Source organism: Lacerta agilis, chromosome 5, assembly GCF_009819535.1.
Source record: "Lacerta agilis isolate rLacAgi1 chromosome 5, rLacAgi1.pri, whole genome shotgun sequence".
Lineage (NCBI taxonomy): Eukaryota > Metazoa > Chordata > Lepidosauria > Squamata > Lacertidae > Lacerta > Lacerta agilis.
In genome coordinates this window covers 90431039-90454194 of record NC_046316.1, presented here as the reverse complement: position 1 = coordinate 90454194, position 23156 = coordinate 90431039, and the positions used below count along the sequence as shown (strand labels likewise).

Below are 23156 nucleotides of genomic sequence, written 5' to 3'. Positions count from 1 at the left end.
CAGGGGAGATTTTTCTTCAGCCTTTCAGTTTATCTGCTATGTCGTCATTCTGTTGGCAAAAATAAGTCTTGTAGCTCCTTAAACTTCATAATACTGCTACCCCCTCTGTTAGCTTTTTTCAAATGTACAAGTCTTGTTGAAGTGTAGGTGTCTATTTCTAAAAATAAAATGGACAGGACAAGCCTTTGTTTTGTGGGGGGGGGAGGGACTCAAAAATGATCAGTGTTCTTTGGCTGCCTGTAATTCCCTTTGTTTAAGTTCAATTTCCTTGAGTTGCTTGGTGCTATTTGCAGCCAGACATGACAGTATGGCATGGATATAAAATAATACATGTGATAAATGCCCTTTAGATTATGTTTGTTAGCTGTCTGTGGGGTATAAATCTTAACGAATTACAGTGGCCAGGTTAAAAGAGAACAGGTTATTTAATGGGCATATAGAAGACGGAATTTATACATCTCTAATAGGTGTAAAGAAGAGGGAATTTCAGCAGGTATAACTTGTCATATAAGCTACCAGAAGTGCAGATAGGTAATCTTAGACTAGAGCCTGGGACTTCCCCTCCCCCTTCCCTTTAAGCGTCCATTGCAAGAGATACTTTACTACCTAATCACACAATTAACATTTTCCTTCTCCCACCTGCGGCCAATTACCACAGCATTCCTGATAGCAGAAAACCAATTTGTCATTCCTTTAAATAAATAAATAAAAACCCTCAGCATATGCAACACTGCATTTAAGAACACAAATCATAACACCATCATTACAGGAAATAAAATGCGAGTTTTGCTTCTGCCAGCTTGATGCACAGGTCCTTTCAAATGAGCAGTTTTGTTAGAAATATAGAATACATTTTTAAAAGTTAATTATAATAATTACTGGAAGAAGCATCTAAAGCCATGAAAAGGCTCAGCTAGCCTCTCCCCTGTTAAATGTTTTGGTATGGTTCAAAGCAGGGTTGCAAATTTTTCTTTTACTGTTTTGTAAACGGCTTTGAGGGTTGGTTTTTATTTGCAGTCAAGCGCGGTGAATAAATTTTACGAAATAAATACCTGTCACAGCTGGGTGGTGGTGGGGTAAGATGTCTCTGCCTGCACAACTGCAACCTCCACCTGCTGAAAATCCCTCTGCAGAAAGAAAAAAGGCAACCCCCAACTCAACGCTATTAAAAGTGCAGGAGCCTCGTCCACTTTTCCCACTAAATGAAAATAATAGAAAACAAACTACCCCCCCCCCCAACCGCATGCAACGGCGGCAGCCTCATCATCCCGTAAGCAGTCGAACGGAGGGATGTAAACTACATTTCCCATCGTGCCCTGCACGCCACCTCCGCCTCGAATGGAATCCGCGAGCTTGCGCGTTGCATTCTGGGTTCAGCAGCAGCAGCAGCAACCGGCCCCGCCCCGCCCCTTCTCCCCGGCACCCGCTTGTCCTTAACCACCATCCCGAACTCGCCCGAAGGAGAGCGGCGGCGCATGCGTCTTGGGGCCCGGGCGCGACCCGCGCGTGCGCAGTGGCGCCGGCTCTGCAGTGATAGGGGAGGGGGGAGCGTCCGCCATCTTGCCAGTCGGTGCCGGAGGGGGCGCAGCTGGAAGGACCGGCAACGGTAGCCGCCTCAGCGACGGCGCCACTAGGTGAGTCCGGCCGGGCGGTGGTCGTCGCCTTCCTCTTCTTGCGGCCCATTTGCCGGCTCTGTCTTATTATCACCGTCGTCATTAGGGTGGTTGTCATTGTGGCTCCTTCTCCTCTTCTGAAAGGGGGCCTCGCCGACGCGGGCTGGGCTCGTCCTCCTCCTGAGGGGCTTCTTCGCCTTTGAGGGCCGCTTTTCCTAAGCCTCTTCCACCCTTCGAGGGATGTGGTCGGGCGCCCTTTCCCGGGAAGCTTTATAGTGTTTATTTACGTTTTTCTATATGTTGGGGGCCTCCCAGAGTGGCTGGGGCAACCCAGTCAGATGGGCGGGGTACAAATAATTTTATTATTTTTAATTGATTAATTAATTAATTTGTCCTGCTGAGGCGCCGGAAACGGGTTTCTGAGGGAGAGAATCGCCCTTCAGCAAACGGGGCGTGCGAATAACGGGCTGCCTTTTCCCTGTTCTGGCGTAAAGCTTCCCATGGCCGTTTCGGCTTTTCAGAGCAAAAACATCACCACACGCCCTCGGTAAGGATGTGTCTCCTCTGGGTGCTCGTGGCTGTTCTGGGTGGGATCGGGACGAACCGAACCCGTTGCTCGTGAGGAGCCTCCCATTAGGCTTGGCACTCGCGGGGCCCGGGAAGCTAGCTGCCTCATGCCGAGGCCACCCAGCTCAGTGTTGGCGGCACTGGCTGGCAGCGGCTCTCCGGGGTTTCAGGCCTGCTGGCCCTCCCTGGAGATGGGGTCAGGGGTCCTGACCTGAGACTTTCTGCTTCGCGAGGCAGACTGCCTGCCAGTTAGCTTTGGCCCAGAAGCGGGGTGAGAAGGGAGAGATTCTGTACAGAGAGACAGTGTGGTATAGTGGTTAGTGTTGGGCCTGGGAGACCAGAGTTCAAATCCCCACTCGTTGGGTGAAGCTGGGCTATTTACTGTCTCTCAGCCTAACCTACTTCACAGGGCTGACTTGGGGATTAAATGAAGAGAGCCATGTGTGACACCTTGAGCTCCTTGGAGAAAAGGGTTCTGCTATAAATGCAAGAAATGATTAAATTTAAATAAATATATCCTGCAGGGTGTGTGAGGCCCATTGTCTGGGAACTTGGGTCAGGGGAAAGGCAGCGGGCCTGTCCTCATCCCTTATTTATAATGCTTCTGAAATTACTCAACTGGCATGCAGCGAATCCTCAGCGTGAGGTAGAAAGGCCTTGCGTGGTTCCCCCATAAGTAAGTCCCTTTGCCTTTTGTCCTTTACCTTTTGAGCGCATTAAGTCAGAAATAGTATTTTGATGGCAGTGCTGGGTGTCCCAGTGTTTGAGGCTCTGTGCAGCTTAATGCAGAATCGGAAAGCTATAAATGTTTGCCCCCCCCCCCCCCAAATTGGGGTCCTGTTGATGTAATAGCTCAGGAGTGTTGGGCTTCAGATTTGGCTAGCATTTGTGGGATCTGGGCCAAGTTAGTGTGACTCAATATTTGAAGGGGGGGATGCTGTCAGCATGATCAAGCAAAGATGGTACCACTGGTATTCTTTATGGGGCATGAGATTTTGGCTTCTTGGTAGCTCCACTCTTTTGTTTCCTGCCCCCACAACCTAGCCCAAAATTCCTGCGGTGTGGTATCTTGCACACCCCACCCCACTGTAAGAAGCTTTGAAGATGTAACTTTATCATTTGAATGAGGCATGTGGCAAGTGCAAGAATAAAGGAAGGTTTTTATTTGAAAGTGTATTCAGTTTAATTGGCTAGATGCCAGGAACAACGGACTTCATTCAGAGCTGGCTGCCTGTTGTTGACCAAGGCAGTGAAAAGAGGCATTTCCTTGGGAAGGAAGTTGGAATTGCTGTTAGTCCTCTGTCCAAAAGTGTTAAGTAATTTATGTCCAAAGGAAATACAGTGGTACCTCGGTTTAAGAACAGTCCGGTTTAAGAGCGATTCAGTTTACAAACTTTGCAAAACCGGAAATAGTGTCCCAGTTTGAGAACTTTACCTTGGTCTAAGAACAGAATCCTAACAGTGGAAGGGCGGTGGCGGGAGGGCTCATTAGGGAAAGTGTGCCTCGGTTTAAGAACGGTTTTGGTTTAAGAACGGACTTCCGGAACGGATTAAGTTCGTAAACCGAGGTACCACTGTACCAATAATGTCTCTGCAAGTTGAAACGGGGGTTGGGGGGGTTGGGGTAGAGGGTACAGGAAGTTATTGCCGACTTGCTTGAGTTAGCATAAAATTCAGCTCCCCCACCTTCCTCTCAATATTTGATGGTAACATTTATGTTTCTTTCAGTTGTGGAATGTTTCTGGGTGGAGAGCGGCATATAATATAAAAGGGTATAAAGGACCAAGTGATGTATGCAGTCTGTGCACTTTTATTTTAGAAAGCAGTAGAAATATCACATTGCTGAGAAGATGTGATTTTTTTTTTGGTAGTGTTCTAGACATGCTAATTAACTATGTGCCTGGAATACCAATCATACCAACCATGGTTGCACATAAGTATTGTGACTGGAAAAAAATCACTGGCTGAAATACACATTAAATCCTTTTCTCTTAAGCCAATTTCCAATGTGCAGATGGCTGCCTTATTTTTCTTTCCTCCAGAAAGGAAGGCAGGACTAGTATCTGGCAAAGCATTCTGCTGTGACTTTTCTTGCCTTAAAGTGCTAGTATCTCTTTTTAAAGTAGGTGGAAGAATGAATTATACAGGTTTCATAGTGCTTCATATTCCACAGGACCATGATAACTGCATGGGTGTTTCTATTCCTACTGCCGCTAAAATAGTATAGCTGTAATGCTGACTATAATAGTAGTGTTGATACCTTGCTGCTTGAGTGTAATTGTGACTTGGCCACAGGTTACCAGAAGTTATTAAATTTTAAGACTGCATTATTGTTTCAGTGGTCTGGTAAACCTGGATGAAGGGACGCAGGTGGCGCTGTGGTCTAAACCACTAGGCTTCTTGGGCTTGCCGATTGGAAGGTCAGCGGTTTGAATCCGTGCGACAGGGTGAGCTCCCGTTGCTCTGTCCCAGTTTCTGTCAACCTAGCAATTCGAAAGCATGCCAGTGCAAATAGAGAAATAGGTACCACTGTGGCAGGGAAGGTAAGTGGTGTTTCCTTGCACTCTGGCTTCCCTCACATTGTCACGTTGTGCCAGAAGCGGTTTAGTCATGCTGGCCACATGACCCGGAAAGCTGTCTGTGGACAAATGCCGGTTCCCTCGTCCTGAAGTGAGATGAGTGCCACACCCCATAGTCGTCTTTGACTGGACTTAACAATCTAGGGGTCATTTTACCATATTTACCTTTTTGAACCTGGATGGTTGCATGTGGAGGGGGATTAGCTGTTGTGGAATCTGATTCTGTGTTGGAAACAATATTAATATTACTAGCCATCCATCTAACTATGGGTGACACCCAACAAAATATTAAAAACACAATAAAGCTTCAAACATTAAAAACATCCCATCAGGTGTCTTCTAAAAGTCATATAGTTGTTCAATTTAATTTTTGCTATAATGCTCATGGACAAATATTGCATAGACAGACTAGAAATGATTGATGGTAGCAGTACCACCTCAGTCTTGTTAAAGTTTACAAGGAGGCCTTCTGGGACTTGGGGTGGTTGCGTAATTGCCCATTTCTGTTTGAATGTTCTAAAATTATATTGATCACTAGTAAAGATCAGCTATCCTTGCTGGAGGACAAGGTCCAAACTCTTCAAAGAACATCCTCTTTCCTAGAATGGCTTTCACCTTCCCCTCAGGTTTTTGCCAGTTAATAGGGAACCTAATGTAAATTGTCAGCAGCTGGGCTGAGAAGGGTGCTTTTAAGGGGAAGGTAGAGGGCTACTGGCAGAACTTGCTTGCACTGCCACTTGCTTTTGCCTTTCTTTTTGAGGACAAGCTTCTTCTTTTTTGCATAGTCACTGCTCTAGGCTTCCAAACAGGAGGCAGACTTGGAACAGTGTCAGTCAGAAATGCCAATGGTTGACTCCTCCATAGTTGAGTAAATGCCTTGCCTCACAGAAACACACATTTCTTTTTGTCCAGTGGCGTCTCACTTTCAGTACTGAAAAGTGTGCCTTCAGTGTTTGAAACTCCCATTGTTCTAGGTACAATTTGTAACAGGGAATTTCATTAGTGCGAGCTGTTTCTGAGCTCTGAACACAGCACTGCACCCAAGATTTCAGACTGAAACTGCAGAGTGGAAGGAAAGGAGAAGAGACCCTCTTAATAATATTAGGGGGGTGGGCAGGGGAAGGACTAGACCATGGAAAAATGAACATAATATTTTAGCTGCAGTTCATTCATTTTCAGTTTTGTATTGTTATATAAAAAGCACGCCTAGACATTCCATTGTCGTGCCCATAACCTAGGTTTAAGGTGCCATTTAACTCCTAGCTTTCATATCTCAAATACTGTGTGACTTCTCTGTTAAGAGGTTTGAGAAATACTACTATAGTTAACTGGGGAAGGGGAACAGCATCCATTATAAGTGATGGTGGCTTGAGCTGATTAATCTGTATAGCAGATGGCTCTCAGAGATCAGAGAGCCATATAAATTTAGGATTTTCCAACTGGGGCTGGGCGATATAGGTAAAGGTAAAGGGGCCCCTGACCGTTAGGTCCAGTCGTGTCCGACTCTGGGGTTGCGCCGCTCATCTCGCTCTATAGGCCAAGGGAGCCGGCGTTTGTCCGCAGACAGCTTCCAGGTCATGTGGCCAGCATGACAAAGCCGCTTCTGGCGAACCAGAGCAGCGCACGGAAACGCCGTTTACCTTCCCGCCGGAGCGGTCCCTATTTATCTACTTGCACTTTGATGTGCTTTCGAACTGCTAGGTGGGCAGGAGCTGGGACCGAGCAACGGGAGCTCACCCTGTCGCAGGGATTCGAACCGTCGACCTTCTGATCGGCAAGCCCTAGACTCTGTGGTTTAACCCACAGCGCCACCTGGGTCCCTGGGCGATATATTGATACATTGTCCCAAACCGGTTTGAAGTCCATATCATGATGCTGTATTGGTATCATAATTTTTGACCTACCAAAAACCCTGAAGCCAGCCAATGTCTCTACATAGCTCCATCCTTATTTCAGACATCATGATTCATCACGATGTTGAAACATTGTGATATATCACAATGTTGAAAACCAACTATCATCCAACCCTACTTCCAACAAAGTGTTTCTTTGCGATTAGGATAAGGCTAACTCCCTTTTAAGTTGGTGGCCATTTCTTGTTACAAATTCCATAGCTTTACTCTGCACTGTATGAAGAAGCTCCTTTTGACTGTCCTTGGTGTTCTACCATTCATCTTCATTGAATGATGATTGGCTTTAGTATTATGAGAGGTGGGGGGAAACCTTTCACTCCACTCTATGCATACTTTTGTAAATCTCATATCATATTTTCTCTTTCTGATGAGCCTGTTCATATTCTGGTCATTTGACCTCTGACTACTTAGCTTGAGCTGAGCTGTGGAACCCCTTGTGACAAAGTTAGTCAGCAACATACATTTCTCTAATTTGTTGGGGTGTAAATAATATTTGATATATGAAATAGAAAGCGTTCCACTATGTTGAGAGGAAGTCTTCCCAATAGGGTTGAGAAAAGCAGCAGTGCTCTAAGACAGTGTTTCTTCAACCTTGGGGACCCCCTCATGTTGTTGCTCCTGTCATCCCTGACCATTGGCTATGTCGGCTCAGGATGATGGGGAACCAAGGTTGAAGAATTGTGCTCTATTGGAGCATGAAGTTATTTGAGAGAGATGCTAGTCTGTACTGATGCTGTCTGCATTATTTGGAGAACAGAACAAAATATGCATGGCTGGCAGTGATCTGTAATTGCCATCAGCTCAAAATGGCTATGTGCAAGACCTGCTGTCTGTAATCTCCCTTGCACAGTACTGTTAGGAAGCTAAGATAAGAGCCGTTGTTAGAATGGATGTGCTGATTTGTATACAAGACATTTCCAAATTGAGCTACACCCTTAAAGCAACGATAAAGCCACTTGCTTCTCTGGGCTCATAGTTTGTGTCTCTCCAAACAAACCATAAGCACTAGCCAAGATTTTTGTAAGTCACATTGAGGCTTTTTTCTTTTTAACAATCAGATGGTATATAAATTTTATGAAACAAAGAATAAATTATTGGCTTACTGTTTGTGGTTTATTTGGAAATCAGCAAACTGTGTGCCTCTACCTTGGAAGTCATGATAAACCAGATTGTGTCTTGTTTTCCAGCTGCATGGCAGCAGTAGGCACTGGGGAGGAGCAGAGTAAGAACTTGGCTGCTCATTCACATTAAACCATTTAAAAAAACCACTTTTGTGGTATTCCATAATTTGGTACAAATGGTGGATTCTGTCCCCAAGCCTACTTTACATTGTTTAAAATATAAACTTTCTTGCTACATATCATGAGCTGTTGGTTCAAGGCAGAACTGAGAACAAAGCTTCCTCTTTTAATTCCACAGAAGAGCCATGGACAGTTACTTGGAACTTGAGTTTGTCTTTATGTGGAACAAATCTTGGCAACCTTCTGTAATGAGTCATCCTGTGTAATGTACTACAATCTAATGTTGCCAGTTCTGTGACTTACAAGACTGTTCTGTATTTGGAGTTGCCAATCTGTTAATTAAGGAGCCACACAATTCGTTCAGAATACTCATAGTACTATCTATGACACTCCTGAGCTACTTCCTTTCTGTTATAGAATTGAATGCACACAAGTTTTATGGCCCAGTTGTTCCCAGAACTGTGGTGGTACATCCTTGAATTCTTATCTAAAAGCACTTTCCTCAAGATGTCTAGAGCTCCTGCTTTCTCTGGCTGGAGGTAGGCATCTGACAGAGTTCCTCAAAGAGCTGAGGTGCATCCTGGCAAATAAGAATAAGGCTTGTGGAGAGGCAGTTGTTGCCACTAACAATATTCTCTTGCTTCTATCTCCTTGATGCTTTGCTCCTGGAAGGATGCTACCTTCCTGTTTTAAAAAGTTGAGTCAAGTGTACACATTTGTATCTGCTTAGGTGAACAATCTTAAACCCTAAGCTCACTGCCACACTAAATGAAAATTGTAACATTTTTGCTCTTATGCAGCTTCTGAAAATGGTTATGGCTGGCTGGCATGCCTTCTTAGCCCTTAACAGGGCACTTTCATAGCCAACATTACATCACCCAACCTATAAAGCATGCCACTTGTCAACATAAAGAGTTGGTGAAACATGAGAATTGTGGACCCTATGAAATTAGTACTGCTTATTCCTACTTGAGAACTTATCAGCTCAGAGTTTCCATTGAGAGTCTGGGGAAGCCCAGAACTCTAAAGCTTCAGTTACAAATAACCCAGCAGGTGGCTCTAGAAATCTTTCCTGTAGTGTTGGGACAGGCTGCATGCAGATTCATGTAACTAGGAGCCTATTGAGTGGTGAAGTAACTTGCACTGTTTGCAAGTGTGCTTTCAAGAGCTGCGTTTGCAAGGCTGATACTGAAGTTAGACCTATGCAGGTACAGATGAGCAGCTACTTACCGTATATCTCACTCCATAAGACACACTTTTTTCCTCCTAAAAAGTAAGGGGAGTCTGTGCTTCTTATGGAGCAAATGTGTGGTCGATCGCTGGCTCCCTTTCTGGCTCCGCCCCAGACCTCCATTGTTGAAGGTTCTGCAGACGGAGGCTGTTTGTTTCCCCAGCGACTTGCAACTGGATTAGAGTATCTGTCTGGAAACTGTAGAAACGGCTCCCTTTCCTTTCCTAAAGAAGCTGCAGAACTGAGAGTCGAACCCCATAAAAACAGGATTTTTTCCCTTTGCAAAAGAAGCTGCACAACTGTGAGCTGATTCTCCCCCCCCAAAAAAATGGGGCTTTCTCCCTTTCCTCCTCTAAAAACTAGGTGCGTCTTATGGAGCAAAAAATAAGGTAGCTCTTCAGCTGCACCTTGCAAATAAGTCTAGCTTAGACTCCAAGTAACACAATATGAAGTTTGCCTTGACCAGAGATCATAACAAAATATCTTATTGGACTGCCTCATTTAAATATTGCAGTTCCATGTGACTAATTAGGGGAACTGGACAAGCTTCCAAGCCAGTGTTTGTTTATTAGGCAAAAAGTAGTTTTGGGACTAGAAGTCCACTGATGTCAGTTGGTATTGGTATTCTGCCAAAACCTGAAAGGACTCAGAACCTTGTTCTGGCAAGTGGATTTATAAATTTGAGCACTGCATATTATGGAACTGTCTGTGTAGTTGGGATTGTTGGTAAATGATGTAAGCATTAAGATGACAGCATGTTCTGTTAGGATGCATAAATACTGATTGTTTGGAATAGAAGTGCAAGGCATACACTTCCTTGATGGGAACAGGCTAGTGTCCAAGAATAATCTTGATCTGGTGAAATGGGAGTTGGTGAATCAGCCTACTTATCCAAGCTATTAAATTGTCTTAAGCCTATGGTCTGTACTGTAAGTCTCATAACTTCCTCTCTTGTATCTAGATATGATTTAAGCACCATGGAAAAGAAAGATTAAGATTTCAACATGATTGGAGGCCTATTCATTTATAATCATAAGGGAGAGGTTTTAATCTCTCGAGTCTACAGGGATGACATTGGGTAAGTACTTCAACAACATTTTCATCCTGCTTTCATTCTGCACCTGCATCCAAGTTCTTGTAGCTTCTGAGCTGCTGCTTTAACTGTGTGTGCATGTAGAGATTGTGTGCTATATGTTGCATCTAGTCTGTGTCTATTCTGCTATGTCTCTGGGTATATTATGGCTTGAATCATTCCCAGTCAAATGTCCATCATGGTAGCATAGTTGGGAATAGCTCTCCTTAAATGCCATATTGATTCTAGTATGAGGAGAACTTCTTTAGGATGGTCTCTTATGGTTACAGGGCTACAGCCATCAATGTGACACTGATCATCATCTGAACAGTTTCATAGGCTTTAATTTCTTTAGGAAAGTACTTAAAGCCTATGAAACTGCTCAGATGCCGATCAGTGTCACTTTGACCATTGTACTCCTGTGACCATCACAGACCTGTCTTGAATGCAGCATCTTGGTGTCTTGGTTCAGATTTCTGAGTGCTTCTGTTGGGTATAGAGCATGGTTTAATTCTAGCTCCCTAGAAATATAGCTGGCTTCTGGATCAGGACTAGATTTTAGTATCTTTTTTGTCTCTTCCTTCTGCTTAAGAAACCGGTGCATGCTTTGTAGAATCCTAGAACTTGACCCAGTGAGTCAACCTTGCAAGCATTTACTACAATTCTGCACTTCAAGATTTATTTATTTATTCGGTCTATGTACTACCCTTTATCCAAAGATCCCAGGGTGGTGTACAACATTAAGAACATACCTTACACAGTATATTAATAAAAACAAAATACACAACATAATAGTACACTGCATAATAAAATAATCCTATAAAATCAACGACCCCAGCCCAGCCCTCAAGCCTGCCTTGATGTTGTGCCACATACCTGGGTGGACACAACTGGCTAAGAGCAACTTGCTGTAGAGTAGTGGCCTACTCTCTGTTCTGCTTGTCAGGGCTGCTTTGCCTTCCCTGTTATGGCTTATGTGAGTACCCCTTGCAAAGGAGGAATCTGAAGCCCATTTTAATCTCCTGATTGTTTGCTTGAAGATGCTGCACATCTGATGGCATGTGTGATGCTCGGTATAGTGCAGCTGAGCATGGCTTCCTCAGAATGGTCTCATGGGCCAAATAGGGAAGCATGGTGGGTCAGTTTTGGCCTATAGGCCTGAGTTCCCTATCGCTGAAGTACAAGTTTAGCATAGTTTCCCATACCTCTGCTTCAGACTTGGGACTGCTATGGTGATTGGTGTCTGATCTTTTCTGTTATGCTTTAGGCAGCAGGACCTTAGATCTCTATGGTGACAATTGGTCTCATAACCTGTTACTGTTAAGCACTGTTCTTGCAGAAGCTGTAGTCTGTAACTGCATAATTATAGTTGTCTTAAAGATGAATCTTTCCTCCAAGGAAAGGTAAAACCAGGTTCTTAAAATCAAGAAAAAATCATAACCATATATTAAAACATACAAAAGAAAGAAAAAAGGTAATACCTCTTTACTAATTATACATTTGTGAAGTATAGCCACACTCCAGTGGCTGGCAGATGAGACGTAATAGAAAACATTCTGCACACCAGATGAGGGAAAGTAAAAGTCAAGTTCTACAGCTACATAACCTCTCAGGGAGTTACTGTATTTTCAATGAAAAGAGTGCAATTATAACTTATAGCCAAGGCCACACTTTCAAATGAGTTTTTGATTTTGCCTGCAGTGTCTTATTCTGGATCTACTGGGCAGCTGCATGTTCAGCTACTGTACCTAGTCTCCTAAATATCACTCCTCATATCAGCTCAGTGTAATGCATAATGTGTGAATATGTCTTAACTTTGTTTCTAGCCTTGGGAATCTGTGTTTTAAGGCTTGGAACATAGCACTTGACACTTAAGCATGGCTCTACCCCAGGAGCTCATGCTAAACTGGTTCTCATCTCTTTTTGAATAGATAATGTAAGCCTCACTATTCAGGTTTGTAAATAGCAACTTACCCATTACCTGCGACTAGTTTATCCCTGCCAGGTTTATGCCTGCCAGGAGTCCTTACAAAAGTTGTTAAAGCAGAAAGTTGTTGGTATATGTGGGAGAAGAGGTCACCTACTTCTTGTGGACTGATCAAATTTATTATGATGAGCCCAGCATTCACTATTACCTGTTTGTCAGAAAGTTGGTGCATAATTTTTTTTTTTAATGGTCTTGTCAAAGTGCCTCTTCTGCCTACTGAATGGTACATTAAAATATTGGTTTTGAGGGGTGGGTGGGGTTTGAAACCTGTACACTGTGGACACACAGAACAAAGCTTTAAATGACACCTTTATCTGGTGCCTAGACATGATCAGGGTGACTAATGTAGACTGTGGATTGGTCATAGCTCAAATTTCTAAAGACAAAGGGGGCTAATAGTAGCATGCCTAGCTGCCTGCATGAGCTTGGAACTACTGCACAGCTTATTAAAGCTGATCTGTGCTGCCATCTTCTATCACACGACTCTGTCAATCCTCTTCTCATAGGAGGGCTATTATATGAAACTAGTTAACTATTTTGAAACATGTTTCCCTTTAACTATTTTTAAACGCACTTGGCTGCAAAGGATTGGGGCAGAGCTTTAAAAACCTATAACACTTGTGGCCAGTCTCAAGTGGAGCTTCTGGCTTTCATTGAACAGCATGTGTCTGCTTAATATGTGAAAGTAAATTCCATGAACTTCGCATGGTTTAAACAGTTTTAGAGTGTAAAAATTAGTGAGTCAAATTAAAAGTTCTTGATTTTGTCTGAGAGCTTTGTACTGTACAGTGCCAAGAGATCACAGTTAACACTTAAAAAAAAACCTCATTCATGTATAGAGAAGTGGGATGTAATTTGCACAGATCCCATTGCACGATTGTGTATCGATACAAAACTAATACAGCTAATCCAGGATATGTAGTATGGGAGATAAGCCCTACCTGCTGTTCTAGGATGCATCTGGTGCATTATGGAAGTGCTAAAAGTAGAAAATAGATGATTGAATCTTACTATTAAGCAGCCTGCTTGTCAAAGCGGAAGCTGCAAGGAAGCAGGGTTGCTGACTAAGCCACAGTTGGGCCAAATGGTAGTGAGATGGTAAGGAATGTGAATGCTTGCAATAACACTTGTCCAGATAATGTTGTTATTTCCCAATAGATGCCACACTATTAATAACTCTGTCCAGGGCAGCAAAATAATGTAATAATGTTATAAACCTCATGTAATTCACTTGGCAACAGATTTGTTGGATAACTCCATCTCTTGTATCTGAAGAAGTGTGCATGCACACGAAAGCTCATACCAAGAACAAACTTAGTTGGTCTCTAAGGTGCTACTGGGAGGATTTTTTTATTTTTTTTATTTTGTTCCATCTCTTTGCTGAGATATAATTTTCATTCTTGGAACAGCAATTCCCAAGTGACACTCCAGAAGCCACTGATGCAGAATTGGTTGCAGTTCTAAACAAAAGTGATGTCACTACTAAGTTTCTACTTGAAGATTTTAGCATTACAAGCAGGTGTCGGGAGCGGCATTGATCTGTGCTGGTGTCTTGTGGAAAACATGCAAGGATCTATTGCTGCTAGCCATTCCTTTCCTAGTTTCTACAGAAGGAAAGCTTTATTGGGCAAATCATAACTTCTGTTATTCATGAAATGTGTTTTCATGCATTGAGGGCAAATTGCCAGAGCAATGTGGCTTTGGAATGTTGACCTTGTATGACTATATAACAGTTTGATAAAGCAATGTCCTGAGTTACTATACTGCTCATGCAAGACTTCTCTGGCCAGGTTTGCAGTATGCATGGAGCATGTCTGCCTAGTTTGCAGCAGTGATCTTCTAGCTGCATGTCGGCTTGGCAAAAAATAATAATAAATATTGCAGTACAGACAATCATATTAGGCAGCTATGAAGTTTGGGTACTGATCAGTCATTGTATTTCCTCATTAGCATTGCTGCCATATACTGAATTTTGAGAACTTGCCCCTTCAGTAGCTTTCAAGAATCTGTTCCAAAACATAACTAGCATTTAGGCATTTGTATTTCTACCAGTTTATCTCAGTTAGAGCACACTTGTTCAGATTAGGGTATATTTCAGTGCATTGACTAGTTCAACAAAGTATTCTTTAGGAAAGGAAATAGAAATATCAGATTGCAGCCACCACTTCAGATGGACAAGGATGTGGCAAAGGATGTGTAGGCTAGATATAGGCTGCTCTTCTGCCCACAACAGCACACTGTCTTCATCTAAATGGTAATAACAGAATCTGAGCATATTCTAACTTGAACTTGCATATGTAAAGTTGCTGCCTTAAACATCAAAGGAAGTGAGACTTTACAACTTGCTACTTGAATTCTTTTAAAATTTGTGTTTCTTCATATTGCACTTGCATAGCAGAGTCAGAATGGCTTGAAAAGTCGAACCATCCCTCTGAATCTTTAGTTGATGTAGAAATTGTCAACTGGGGCTAGCGTTTGGCAGGGACTTTCAAAACTCGAAGAATTTGTTCCAAGAGTGCTTATTATAACTAGGATGAAGCTGCACTCATATAGAAACAGAGTAGTTTATTTCAGTTGGTGGTTTTGTGCCTCAAAGGACTTTAGAGAACTGGCAGGCTGGTGCTGCCCATCTCCTAAAGGAGGAGCAGCCAAAGTTGTAAGATGGACTTGAAGGCTAATAATGCAAACTCTAAAACATTCTGAGTTGTCACATTTACTCTTCAATATCTTTAGGGCATGAATGTTGGCATTCAAGTTTCTGCAGCTGAGGACTAGAAATAGTTAAAGCAAAAGCATAGCAGGCTATTAAAAGAGTGGCCAAAGGCTAATTCAAGCTTTGGCTTCCTTGCCCCGTATATTAAGTGCCATGATCTGTTGCTGTCCCTTGACCTTGGGTTCTCCATGAACAGTATTAAACCTATGTTTTGCTGCTCTGTAAGAGCTTCAGCTGCCACTGCCTAGGGAATTTAAGTACCACTTTAAAACTTTGGAGTGGGAGGGGGTTGCTGTCTGTCGTCTCTTCTTTCTTTTCTTTCTTTTTGTTCAGATTCATTGTGCTTTGTGTGTATGTGTGTGTTCTAACCTTTCTCTTGTTGCTGTCACTCCTCCTTTTTCTTCGCTGGCGCCATTTCTGTTCATCCCATCTCATTGGCTGCTGTAGCAATAGGTAAGAGATGTATGGCAGGATGTAATGGGCACTGCAGTACGGGGGAACTGATTTGAGATACCATATTTAATAGTATGGCCAAAGTCACTCTTATGTAGTATTACATCAAAAGCATATGTTAACATGAATGCAAATAGTCCGGCCCATTTCAAAGCAACTCATCACCCTCCCAGTTTAAGAGGTTGAAACCTACAGTCTCTTAAGTCACTTGTATAACACATTGTCTGACTTCAAGGAAACTGGTGTATTGAGAAGCTATGTACACCTGAGTGTCCTCCCATTATTCTTAGAGCTAATATTACTTCGGCAGATATAGGAATGGGATATGGGTGGGAATTCATCACGTAGTAACGTTGATGTAAAAGAAGCTTGGGAAGTGCACTCTCTTAAGAGTGAAACAGACACATAAAACATCTGTCTGCAGCACTAAAGGCAGTTTGGAGCTCTGAGTAGAGCAGGCAGCTGAGCACCAAAGTTTCAACAAATCAGGTGCTCTGTCTTTCTGGCTTCAGCTCTCTTGGTTTTTCCTTCAGTATTCTTCCCTGTCAAAAGGCAGATCTGGGAGGCTTTAGAGAAGATAAACTTGTAAATTTTATAGTGCTCTATCCTTGCCTTGCTTTATTTATTACACCCTGCCTTTTCTCCAGTGTGCTCAAGGTAGCTTGGAAGGTCTCTCTCTCACCTCCCATTTTATCCTTGCAGTCCTGTGAGGTAGGCTAAGCCAAGCAGGAGTGACTGTCCCCAGGTCTCCCAGTAAGCTTGGTTGCTGAGTGAGAATTTGGGCTTGGATCTCCCTGGTCTTAGTTGGCACTCTAGCCATGATGCCACACAGACTTGATTAGAGTTTGGTGGGGCATGTATATTGCAACAGACTCTCATTCACTACTGCAACCAAATATTCAGTATGCATTGGCAGATGCATGGATGATGAGGAATGATGTGCTTTGGTACCTGAAAGCATTAAATGGTAAATAAAAGGTACTGCTTTGAAGTTTCTTACCATAGCTAAAAGGGACCCAGTAAGTTCCCTGGGAAGTTCCCTGTTGTTAACATTCCCATAGATGCTTGCATAAGCCTCCTGATTGACAATTTCCCTAGGGTGGAGATTCCTTGCCCTCCTGAGCAGCTTGTTCCACTGCTGAACTTGCTCTTACACCAGCAAGCAGTTGCTTCATGTGCAATATAATATACTGTTGTTCTGTCCATAGTGTTGCTTATAGCAGTGCTTTTCAACTTGTGATACTTCACCATATGCCTGGCTGTTCAAGTGTCATTAGTTGAAAAGCGCTGATTAAGAGTTAAATTTGACATCTATTTAATAATAAACTTGGTATAGACTATACATGTAAACCAGATTAAATTCTTAAGAAGCATGCCTTCTGAAGTTGGAGGAATAGGTCAGCATGCCTGTGTCTGTCAACAACACTTTGGTTTCTTCAGCAGAGATATAGGTAAACAACTTGGTGGGATAGTACTGGTATGTATCCTGTCTGCCTGGTGCTTTTGGTCTCTCATTCTTGTCTTCCTGCCACATTCCAATTCTCCAGGCGGAATGCAGTGGATGCCTTCCGGGTCAATGTCATCCATGCACGGCAGCAAGTGCGCTCACCTGTTACCAACATTGCCCGCACCAGTTTCTTCCATGTCAAGCGTTCCAACATCTGGCTGGCTGCTGTCACCAAGCAAAATGTCAATGCTGCCATGGTCTTTGAGTTCCTCTACAAGATGTGTGATGTGATGACTGCCTATTTTGGAAAGATCAGTGAAGAGAACATAAAGAACAACTTCGTGCTCATTTATGAGCTACTGGATGGTGAGGATGAGCTGTTCTGACTCAATGCTGGGGGCTTGTTTAGCAGTAGATGCCCAGAACTTGCATTGTAAACTTGGGGTTTCCAGTATGGGCTAGCAGGTGTTGGGCATGTTGTTGATGTAAACATTCAGATCTCCCAAGTGCTTAGCCAGATGGGCGGGGTATAAATAATAAAATTATTATAGTTATTATTAGCCTTGCAATAACTTTCCATTTAATGCTAAATGCTAACGTTATAAAGAGCTGGTGCAGCTGGGAAAACTTTTTGGGTGTAGCCCACCGCAAGCACTTCATTTTCTCTGTAGTTTGCTTCTGCTTTGTATTTAATTCTGCATAGAGTTTAAGATGGGGAGGTTACCTTGTCTTCTTCCATCAAGTGAATGAGATGACACTGTCACCCTAGCTTTGGAACCAAGATTTCAAGTTGTAATGTGCTTTGTTTGTAGGGTTTGTAGAATTAAGTTGCAGACTGAAGACTTTATTCAATTTATTTAATGTGTGTAGTACAAATACCACTTGTTTGGGAGTTAGAACTCTGCTAAACAGCCTTAGCTTACACTAGCTCCATAATTGTCACTAGTGTACTTATAGAAATTCTGCTTTAATGCAAGTCTCATGACTTGACTAGTCCCTAACTTGCACCAAGGAGACAATTGGCTGTATGTGAATTTGCTGCTCTAATTGCATCCTTCCAGCTGGCATCCCTAATTCTGTTGCTGCTGCATTATTTGACCATTCTGATGCAGAGACCCTGCAGAACTACCTGCCCTCAGGTTAGACACATCGTGGAACGTTTCACATACAGAAAGATGTGATTAGGTTTGCGAGGGCAGGTAATTCTTCATATTACATGCTTTAAAAAGTAAACCATGTGTTCAAAAAGCAAACCTTTTCGGGTGAAAAGTGAAGTGTGCTTGCAATTTTAATTCAGGAAAAAATATAGACCCTCATTTAACATTCTGGTAAGCCTTGGTTTAAATAATCCTTCATAACAGCTGCTACTGAAAGATGTTTCAGTTCAACTCTTTTCCCACATGCTATCTACTACTCAAAAGGTTCAGTACTTTCATTTACAAGGTGGCAGCCACTTTAGTTCTTAATGCTGGTCTTTCTGTGATCCAAAGAATGTAATTAAGCTTCCTTAGTTCCCAAATTCTGTAGTCATGATTTAATTACTGCTGTATCAATGTGACAAAGATAGTGGAATTCCAGGAATGGCACCAGTGTGCTGGAATTTATGAGCCTGGTTCCTAAAGCTGCATGGAAGCCTGTCTGGGAGAGAGAGAGTGGGAAGGCTATATAGACCTGCAGCTTGCTGGAGTCTAGCAGGAAGCAGTTCCTCAAGCGCAGTGTCACTTTGTGTTGCAGATCTGGATCCTGAGGCAGCTCAGAGGGAGGGGCTGGTTGGGGGCAGCTAATGGCAGTTTTCTTTTTCCCAAGCCTGGCTGGTCGGCCTGCCCTGCGACACCTGCTACTCTGCTGTTATTTTTTTAGGTTTTGATTTTTATGGTATGCTCATGCGAAAATCAAAACCTAAAGAAAACGCTGCAAAGATAGATTATTCTGCTGCTGTTGGATAATCCTGCCTCAGAGCAGGTTCCCTTGGATGTCTGGATTCCATTCTGTTAAGTGGTGTGTCTGTCTTATCTTTACTGCTGCAGACTATAGGGCAGCTCCGTGGGATCAATCTCGAACATGATTGCAGTTGGTGTGGGGAATTGGGTGGTTGCTTGTCAGCATGACCAAAGGCTGCAGTTGATGCACCAAACTTTCTGGTTGTTGCCTTTTCTCTGATAACTCTTTACCCCCTTCTGTAGAAATCCTGGACTTTGGTTACCCTCAGAATTCCGAGACGGGGGCCCTGAAAACCTTCATAACTCAGCAAGGAATCAAGAGCCAGGTAAAAGATGGGAAGAGGGTGAGAAGAGTTGGGATATGGGTGTGCACTTTTCTGTACATAATTAGAGTTACCACAGACTCCCAGTGACCGTGACAGAAAATGGCTATTTTTAAAACATCTTATGCCCTTTTAAAATGTGTTTCTTTTTGGGGGGAGGTGTGTTATTTGGTTACTGTTTTTGTTTTGATTATATAGTGGTTTTATATGTTCTTTTGTGAACTGCCCTAAGACCTCTGGGTATAGGGTGGTATATAAATTAAACAAACTAACAAACAAATAAATAAAACATGGAGCTCCTCCTATTGGGAGATGGATGTTTTTTTGGAGTCCCTCTTTTTCTTATGGGGAAATCCCTGCAGTGCTCTTACTGTCTTGGCTTATATCCTCGGACTATTTTAAAAGAACAGCGTAATTAAAGGACCCTTTTGAGCTTTGCCAGTTCTAGAATAACCTACCTGCATCCAGTTCTCCGGGTAGGTGCTGGTATAGAATATCAAAAGTTGGACTCAGTCAGAAACCTTTCAGTCAAATATTTCAGGTGTTGGCTTCTGCATTGTAATGACTCTTTGGCGTTAGCAATTGTATCAAAATAAGCCGAGATGCTGACTAAAGACTAACACTGTTGTAATAAACCTGTGTGAGAAAGCGACAGATCTTCTGCCCTTGGTCTCTTAGTATAGGTGGAAAGATAAGAATGAGATATGGCTTCAAGTTACAAGAAAGGAGTTTCCAACTAAACACCAGGAAAAACACTGACATTAAAAGCTGTTTGACAGTAGAAGGGACTCCCTTGGGAGGTGGTGGGCTCTCCTTCCTTGGTTTTTAAGCAGAGGTTGGATGGCCATCTGTCATGGATGCTTTCGTTGAGTTTCCTGCATTGCAGGGGGTTGGACTAGATGACCCTTGGGAGTATCTTCCAACTTTACAATTCTGTGATTCTATTTTTGGAGTGGAGGGCAAGAGAAAGATGTTGGAAATGCTCTGAAGCAGAAAACTGGAGCAGAACTATAGCACTGTAATTCAAATGATGCTTCAGAAATTAGTTCTAGGTGGCATATGGAAGGAGGCATGAAAAGGGGCAAGTTTTATGCTGTAAGTAATTTGGGACAGATTAAGTATAGATAAACAGGGCTTGTAAATTGGCCAAAAGATTTGACCTGCACTAATACTAGTGGTGCATGTACAGCCTACATGAAATGAGTTCTGGACAGTAATTTGGCACGCTGTCATGAGGTAACAGGAATGTGGTTGTGTAGATAAAAGGCTGCCCTAGAACAGGGGGACTAGTGAACAGTTGTCACTGTGGGCCGCTGATATGGATGAACAGTCTGGTGCTGGGAAAGAGCAGTGGAGACCAGATTCATACTGGTGCTTGGCAGGTGCCTTTGGGATCATCAGTGGCCAGTTTTGGACGTAGTGTTAAGCCAGCGATGGGGAAACTCAGGCCTGGGGGCCAAACCCTGCTGGCCTCAAATCTGTTTCTTGGGAATCTTCCTCACCCACACCCCCTTCTTAGGCACACCCCTCACCTGCCCTACTTTGCCTTCAATTTTTTTTACCTGGCTAGAATGTGCCCTTGAACTCTCTTGTAATGCCTCTTGCTAGCCTTCCTAGAAGATAAAGAGGGCTGTATGAGTCTCTCTAGAAACTAGCCTGCTTTTCAAAGGTAAATTTGACATTAACTGTTCTGCCTAGGCATGTTACCCACCTCCTGGATACCAGATGTTGTCAAAGACATGGATGACAAACATGCCAGCCAGTTTTGAGAGGTGGAGTGTGTTCTGGTATTGATATAGGGATGGAGTCAGCGGCAGAGGAAGACTTTTGGCTGCCTGGGGCGGCAGCGCGGAGGCACCCCCTGGAGGCGGGGGTGTCATGACACCGGACGGACTGCGCATGCATGGAAATGCCGTGCATGCCCAGTTCATCCGGGCCAGCGCTGCTGCTCCTGCGGCGACTGGGCGAGCTGCCGAGCGAGTGGTGGGTCGTGGGGCTGCCCTGTCCGTAAAGCAGTACAGACAGGTGCCAGGCGGCGGGGCTCAGTTTGAAGAGGGGCCATCGAGTGTCACCCCTCCTCCCCTGGAACTCAGGGTGCCCCGCCTTTCCTACGCCACTGCATGGAGTTGGGTCAGGATGTAGGTACTTGCCAATATCTGCATAGTGGTCCATCCCCATCGTTTAGCCCCGGACACTGAGGTCTAGCGCCGAGGGCTTTCTGGTGGTTCCTCACCGTGAGAAGTGAAAATTCTTTCCAGTAGCACCTTAGAGACCAACTGAGTTTGTTCTTGGTATGAGCTTTCGTGTGCATGCACACTTCTTCAGAAGAAGTGGTATCTGAAGAAGTGTGCATGCACACGAAAGCTCATACCAAGAACAAACTCAGTTGGTCTCTAAGGTGCTACTGGAAAGAATTTTCTATTTTGTTCCGACTATGGCAGACCAGCACGGCTACCCACCTGTAACGTGAGAAGTGAAGTTAGAGGGAACCAGGCAGAGGGCCTTCTCAGTAGTGGTACCCACCCTGTGGAACGCCCTCTCATCAGATGTCAAGGCAATAAGCAACTATGTTACTTTTTAAAGACATCTGAAGGCAGCCCTGTTTAGGGAAGTTTTTAATGTTTGAAGTTTTATTCTGTTTTTAATAATCAGATGGAAGCCGCCCAGAGTGGGTGGGGATACACAACCAGATAGGCGGGGTATAAATAAAATAATAATAATAATAAATAAATAAACTAGTCTGTGGTCTGAATTGATTCACTGCCATCATTCCGTGTCAAGTCACATGTGAACGGACAAATGGTCTCCATATATATAGGTTGTAAATTTAAGAAGAAATCCTCCTCTATTTCTGATGCTTCTCTCAAGGGGCAGATACTTAGCTTAGTACAGTATTTTCTGTCTCACCTGAGTTGCAGAGGCATCCAGGCAATCCGGCCTTGAGCCTTGCCTTGCAATCCTGCCTGTTAGATTATTTCTTCCCCATTGCTGGCATTCTCAGCTTAGTCTAGACCAGACTTTCTCAACCTGGTGCCCTCCACATGTTTTGGTCTGCAGCTCCTACCAGCTCTGCTCAAACCAGGTTGAGAAGGCAGGTCTACTAGAAGACTCCTCCCTCGGCCAGGCTTATTAACTGAATAGATGAGCAGCTTTGTAGAACCTGAGATTGTCCTGCGCATAACACTCTTCTCTCTTCCTCCTTCCCTCCCACTGACCTGCTTGGCTCCTAACCCTGTATGTGCTGCGCTTGCTGCTATGCATCTGTTTTTCTCACTCTGCGTGTGACTGGTGGACCTGCCTATAGCATCAGGTAGGAAAATTTGCAATTCCTCCCAGGTCCTTCCTAAGGGGCACCAGTTATGAGATGGTTCTGAAACAGGGACTGACCGGTGGCCTTGCACTGCATGAATGATTGTAGACTGAAAAACCAGTTGATTGGGTGGAGTGGACAGTGAACCTTGCTCTGGCATAACTACATCTTCAGCCTCCTTGTAATATTCAAATTGTGTTTCCTTGTCGTACTCCTGGCTTGCAAGTGCCTGCTTCCACAACACATACGAGGGCGGAGTGCACTTTCAGTTATAACATTTCCAAACCCAATGGGGGTGTAACTTTGAAATCTTGACCCTTAGAACAGATGCACCTAAGAACTTACCTCCTTTCCTAGTTGACGTGACTGATGTTCTCCACACTGATCTGCCCACTGGCCCCTAGAATAAATGGGTAGTGGTTGCAGGTATGTCTATTTGTAGCAAGTGTATTGTCACGCAGGGCAATCTTCTGTTGTTGGTAGAGTTTGCCCGTGACATATTGGGCTTCTAAAAGCATGTGTGTTCTTTGTCCTTCAGACTAAGGAAGAGCAGTCTCAGATTACTAGCCAGGTAACTGGTCAAATTGGCTGGAGGCGTGAAGGGATCAAATATCGTCGCAATGAACTCTTCTTGGATGTGCTGGAGAGTGTGAATTTGCTGATGTCACCACAAGGTAAGTGCAGCAAAGGGACTGCTACTCTAGTGAAATAAAGGAAGGAGGTTGAGGGTGATGACACTTTGTTCTCTCCTGCTTTAGCTGTTGTTC

The 23156-nt window shown here is 43.6% G+C and overlaps 1 protein-coding gene across 4 annotated transcripts in view; it reads left to right on the top strand.

Annotated features, from left to right (window-relative positions):
- The first annotated feature begins 1508 nt into the window (after positions 1 to 1508).
- Positions 1509 to 23156, top strand: part of AP2M1 (adaptor related protein complex 2 subunit mu 1) — a 28731-nt gene continuing 7083 nt past the window's right edge. For 2 of the 4 annotated variants that reach the window (XM_033150839.1, XM_033150837.1), the window contains exons 1-6: positions 1509 to 1634; positions 10106 to 10222; positions 16917 to 17182; positions 19000 to 19082; positions 22384 to 22389; positions 22928 to 23063. In XM_033150839.1, the coding sequence (XP_033006730.1) occupies positions 10149 to 10222; positions 16917 to 17182; positions 19000 to 19082; positions 22384 to 22389; positions 22928 to 23063 (565 nt within the window). In that variant the 5' untranslated portion in view covers positions 1509 to 1634; positions 10106 to 10148. The remainder of the gene's footprint in view (positions 1635 to 10105; positions 10223 to 16916; positions 17183 to 18999; positions 19083 to 22383; positions 22390 to 22927; positions 23064 to 23156) is intronic. The other 2 variants (XM_033150840.1, XM_033150838.1) reach the window with 1 other exon arrangement.